At 43.1% G+C, this 5,923-nt stretch overlaps 1 protein-coding gene across 1 annotated transcript in view; it reads left to right on the top strand.

Moving 5' to 3' along the window:
- PDCD5 (programmed cell death 5) overlaps positions 1–5,829 on the top strand; it is a 20,525-nt gene extending 14,696 nt beyond the window's left edge. Inside the window, exons 2-7 of the mRNA XM_011995284.1 lie at positions 16–151; positions 652–689; positions 3,372–3,433; positions 4,210–4,301; positions 5,264–5,335; positions 5,658–5,829. Of these exons, the coding sequence (XP_011850674.1) occupies positions 16–151; positions 652–689; positions 3,372–3,433; positions 4,210–4,301; positions 5,264–5,335; positions 5,658–5,705 (448 nt within the window). The 3' untranslated portion in view covers positions 5,706–5,829. The remainder of the gene's footprint in view (positions 1–15; positions 152–651; positions 690–3,371; positions 3,434–4,209; positions 4,302–5,263; positions 5,336–5,657) is intronic.
- The last annotated feature ends 94 nt before the right edge of the window (positions 5,830–5,923 follow it).

The raw sequence follows: 5,923 nt of genomic DNA, 5'->3' as shown, positions 1-5,923 counted from the left end.
CCGCCACGTGCCCAGGCGTTGGGGTGTGGGGTCCCCTGGCCTGGAGCGGACTCGTCCTGGCGGCCCTGGATCCAAGCACAATCTCAGCTTTTGGAACCAGCAGCAACCGGACCGAATTCAGTTTTTCCGGAATTCAGTTGTTCTGACCCAAGTTTAGCTGACAGGTATTGAGGGTCCGCTGTGTTCCCGGTGCTGAGCGCGCGGCGGGGTCAGAGGAACGCTCGCCCCGCCGGGATGACAGGGAGGGGCCGCCCGGGAAGCTTGGATGGATAGACGCCCGGAGAGGCGTTTCTAATAGAGAGAGGGACGGAGGGCGCAGTCTTTGAGTTACCGTTGTCCCTAATACCGAGGCCCGTTTTATTTTACAGAAATTATCCCTACACGTAAAACACGGTTTCGTAATACAGGGATTCCCCTCCCCAGGGTGCTCTGTATTCCAAAGCGTTCTGTGAGGTCGATTTTAGACGCTCATCAAAACGTTGTAAGTGGAAACTAGTTCATTGATTTCTGTGAGGCCCAGTTTCTTCATTATTTGGGGAGTTGTTTCTACCACTGCAAGAGACTGTTATGTATAGGAAACAACGGAACCGTTCCTTTTTCCCCCTCCCCCCCCCGTGAAATTTCTCTATTAAATTTAATTTTTTTTTCCAGGATCCTGGCGATGCGGCCCAACAGGAAGCAAAGCACAGGTATGGGCTGGAAACCTGAACTTTTTTTTCTTTTGCTTTAGTTATTTTAAGCAGGTGTGTGACTCAGATCTTTTGTTTTGCTGGAATGGTGATTTGGCCAAAATCATCCACAGGGTATCTTCATTATTATTAGTTAAATAAACACTTGTGCAGCTCCACCTCAGACCTTGTATTGCAATTACTGGTTGATGTTTCTCTGCCAAACCGTGAGTACCTTAAAATGAGCCTGATAATAGGCAGCTGTGGCAGTTTCCTCGGATGTGGGGGTGACATGAGTCCGGTGCCTCACTTAGTAAGTGCTCAGTAAGTGTTAACTGTTAAACTATTCTGACTGTTTTATCCCAACACAGGGCAGAACACCTGAGACAGATGCAGGTAATTGATTCTGTGGCAGGTTTATTGAATGAGTATGTGATTACCTTATTGCTACCGTTGTTTTTAAATTGCGGTTAAAATTTCACCATCTCAACCATTTTTAAGTGTGCACTTCAGTAGTGTTCACACTCTAGAATGTTTTCATCTTGCAAAACTGAAACCCTGAGGTTACTGGACAATTCTCCATTTCCCCTTCCCCACCTTCTAACTTCTCTCCAACAAATATTGATAGAGCACCTACTCTGGGTCAGGCACTGTGCTGGGTCTACAAAAATAGGAAGGCAGGGAGAGTTCGGGAGAAGACAGATGGTAAGAAGCATCTGGAGTAGTGATAGGAAGTAAAACGATGTGAATTTCATTGATTCTACCATGTACATCTTTTCACATATCTGAAATCAGGATGCCTTTTATAACGGATTGCTCTTGCCCCAGATTCTTTCAGAGGGGATTTACTTTAGACTGCCACCATTTGAGTCCATTTCTGAGACCACTGAAAGTTAAATTCTCTGCTTGAGGTTTTCCCGTGCCTCCTCCCTAGTAGTGTGAATTCAGACACCAACCCTGTAAGACTGAACTTTTTTCTTCTTCACTCAGGGCCAGGTGCATGCAAGCTTTTGTACTGCCTCTTACTGCGTGGCAGATTTATTTCTTCTTTACCTTGTACTGAGAATGTTGCTCTTTGATACTCCAGTGGTGGGATCAGAACCCACTGCAGCCTCAAACTCCTTCTGGGCTCAAGTGATCCTCCCACCTCAGCCTCCTGAGGAGCTGAGACTACAGGCGTGCACCACCATGCCTGGCTAATTCTTTTAAACTTTTTTTTTTTTTTTAATAGCCTCGCTATATCACCCAGGTTAGTCTCAAACTCCTGGCTTCGAGTGATCCTCCCACCTCGGCCCCCCAAGATACCCCAGTTTGAATGGAGGTCTCTGTTAGACCTCTCATTTGTAGGGTGTTTTTTTTTTTTTCATTTTTAGAGATACGTAAAACATATCTCATGTAATACCCATGGTGCATCTTACAGTTGATGGCATCTTAGGGTTCTGTGATATAATGGTTTGTGGCAGGCCAGGTGCGGTGACTGAAACCTGTAGACCCAGCTACTCAGGAGGCCGAGGTGGAAGAATCACTTGAGGACAGGTGAGCTGATCGTAGCTGCAGTGAGCTGTGATTGCACCACTGTACTCCAGCATGAACAGAGTGAGACTCCACCTTTTTTTTTTTTTTTTTTGAGATGGAGTCTTGCTCCGTCACACAGGCTGGAGTGTAGTGGCACAGTCTTGGCTCACTGTAACCTCTGCCTCCGAGGTTCAAGCGATTTTCCTGCCTCCACCTCCCAAGTAGCTGGGATTACAGGCACCTGCCACCATGCCCGGCTAATTTTTGCATTTTTAGTAGAGACGGGGTTTCACCATGTTGGCCAGGCTGGTCTCAAACTCCTGACCTCAAGTGATCTGCCCACCTCAGCCTCCCAAAGTGCTGAGATTATAGGCATGAGCCACCATGCCCGGCCTAGACCCCATCTCTCAAAGTTTGTGGCAGGGCTGCAGTAAAGAAGTGGCCTGTGGAAATGAGCTTTAAGCCACATTCCATGAACCCAAGGGCCTCTGAACTGGGAGTAGATGGTGAGTAGACAGCCAGCCCTAGCTCTCCCTCTCAGTTGAGCCAAAGTATCTGTGCTCATTTGTTTTTAGATTCCTTAAAGGATTTCATTTGAAAGAAAAAAACTTAAGTCCATGAGACCACTGTCCTGTGGACATGAACTACTTTCTCTTTGGGTAGGTAGGAAGAATTGAGGATAGTTGTAAAGTTATAATTTCATTCCCCTTCCCCACCCAGAAAAATAGAACTGAGAGTCTAAAAACATGGAATCTGGCTATAGCTTGGCCACAGTTACCTGTGTCTCTTTAGCATAGCCTCCTGGATCTCAGCTTTAAAAAAAGATATAGATTAGTCACATGGTCCTTCTAATAGCCTGAAATCCCACTATAAATTTCTAGCACCTGTCGTGCAATAGGTACTTAAGAATGTTGGTGATGGTGTTTGAATTGAGGCTCCACTCTGATGAAAAAAGCTCACCTTCCAGCCTGGTAGGTTCTCACCTGTGTAATATAAAGCTGGTTCTTTGAGGGCAAAAGGGGATTCTACTTTAATGTAGCTGCAGCCTTGTGTAGAGCAAGTACCATAACACTGTGTATACTGCAGGCCCCATGTGGAGACACATACTGGATGAGTTCTTTTTTGTATGTTCCAGGGGAATGCTGACAGCTTTGTTTTAATTGTGCTTGACCTATGTTTTTGTTGTAGGGAAGCAGAAATGAGAAACAGTATCTTAGCCCAAGTTCTGGATCAGTCGGCCCGGGCCAGGTGTAAGCATCTTTGATTTCATTTCCATAAAGTTAGCTTGAGTTAGTTGAATGGGGTGATTATATGCCATTATTCTTATCACTAGATGAAATATTTGCTTAGGCTGAAAACACTTGAGATTGTAAGAAATGCGAAGTTTATACACCTAGAGAACTGTACTTTAAGCCCTATTAAAAGTACGAGGTCACTTCTCTTACCAAGATTTTCTCCAGGTGTGTATTAGGTAAGATTTATAGGAAACTCAGGGCCAATCTCAAAATGTTGCTGGTAGTTGACATGGGTGATGGGGACTTAGGGACTTTTTATATGTATCGTCAGTTTTAGTGTATGTTCAGAGTTGTTCATCATAATAAACCAAAACCTGTAGAAAGAAAAAATGAGCCAATCAGAATAAACTGGTATTTTCTGTGTTTTAACTGGAAGCCCAGTTTGAGTGTAGAAAAGGTGGCCACAGGTGGATCACCACCATTATGTATGTGTAATAGATAAACTGCTTTCCAGAGGGCAGTCATATATTTTAAGGAACAGGAAGCATGGTGCTTAGAATCTGAGAACCCAAGTTTCATCTTGGCTGGGCCAATACCCCCACATGCCCATGTGGAGATTGGCATGGCTGAACTTCAGTTTTCTCATTTTTAAGAGGAGTAACAATACTGTCTTGCCCTACACTGGTTGAGAAACAAGCTTGTGAAGTGCTTTGGAAATATCAATGCATAGTTTTAAGGTATAACGTAAGTGCATTTGATTTTAATGGTTTTTGCATATTTTTTCTTTTTAGTAAGTAACTTAGCACTTGTAAAGCCTGAAAAAACTAAAGCAGTGGAGAATTACCTCATACAGATGGCAAGATATGGACAGCTGAGTGAGAAGGTAAGCTTAGACTGCCTTGAGGAACTTTACCTGCTTTATCAAAACATGGCTTCAAAAGGTCAGCTGCATCTTCATTGGATTACAGAATTCTTGCTGACTCTTAGAAGAAATTGTTGGAGAGAATAGTCATACTTACCTGAGAATTAATTGCCTTTCCTAAATTCCTCTGCTTTGCTGCTTTCCTGGCGTTGCTCTGGAACCTCGTTGGTGTCTGTGACCCAATGACTGTTAGGGTCAGCTAGCTTCAATTGCCCCTGCACTGGAAACAAGCTTTCTCAGTAACACCAATTAAAATACTACCAGTGTAAGTAGAAGGTGTGTTTTGCAGATGAGAAGGTGCTAAGATCCCTTGGATATGTTCTGTGTGTTGCTGTAATGCTATGAGGGGTATGTTCTGACAAACTTGACCTTTGAGATCCAGATGAGCCCCACCTGCCCTGAGAAGCCCTCTGCCACCACCACAGCCTAACCGAATCAGTCCTGTCCCCTTAACCCCTTACACTGAGAACTGCTTGTGTATGTGTGTGGGGGGGGGGGCGTGTGGGGAGCTGATTAGGCTGATCATTTCCTAGTGTGACTTACCTCCTTCAAGGGGATGTTTAAGCTTCTCGGGCAGAAGTGGTGTGTCTGTATTCCTGACACCAAACACGGTGGTATATGTGGTTGTCACACTCAGCTGGTGATGATAAAGGTGTTCCTAAATACCTGTTAGCTTTCAGTTTTCCTGAGGAAGCAATTTTATGGATACTTCCCCCTCCTCAAATGAGGAATAGCAGAGCAAATTTTATTTGGAGCTTAATCCAATAGTTATAACCAGTAGTTTCAACCTGCTTCCTTACCACTCCTTCCCTCCTGAGCTCTTTCCCCACACCTCAAAAAGACTACAAAGTGATTCCATCTGCAGAGGTAAATTCTTTGTTTAAAAAAGTACTGTTTTTCTTTATCTTTTCTGGTTCTCCTAGGTATCAGAACAAGGTTTAATAGAAATCCTTAAAAAAGTAAGCCAACAAACAGAAAAGACAACAACAGTGAAAGTAAGTGTCCCCAGATGCTCGTGGCAAATGAAAAGATGGATACTTTAAAGATTAATGTTGAATATACATCTACCACACATTTTTCAGCCCAGAGACATTTTCCTTTTATAACACGTGAAAGTTGGGAGAGAGAGGCTGAATCTATTGGGGGAGGGTTCCAATTTTTATAGGCTCTTGACTCCATTCCCACCCTTTCAGTTCACACTAAGTTGCCTTAAAGACACAAATGTCTTGCTAAAATTGGTAGAAATGTTCTTTCCTCAGAAAATGTGAGTTACTCTTTATTAGAAAGGTTCTGACACTCACTTAATTTTCCTCCCAGTTCAACAGGAGAAAAGTAATGGACTCTGATGAAGATGATGATTATTGAACTACAAGTGTTTACAGACTAGAACTTAACGGAACAATTCTAGGACAGAAGTTAAGATCTGATTAAATATTTACTTTGTTTATTGTCTATATGCCTTTTAAAAGAAATAAACTTGTTATGCAAATAAAACATTTGGGTAAGTTTTTTTTTTTTTTTAAATTATACTTTAAGTTCTAGGGTACATGTGCATAACGTGCAGGTTTGTTACATATGTATAC

The sequence above is a fragment of the Mandrillus leucophaeus genome, unplaced genomic scaffold (genome assembly GCF_000951045.1).
Source record: "Mandrillus leucophaeus isolate KB7577 unplaced genomic scaffold, Mleu.le_1.0 Scaffold48, whole genome shotgun sequence".
NCBI lineage: Eukaryota > Metazoa > Chordata > Mammalia > Primates > Cercopithecidae > Mandrillus > Mandrillus leucophaeus.
This window is presented reverse-complemented; position numbering and strand designations above follow the sequence as displayed.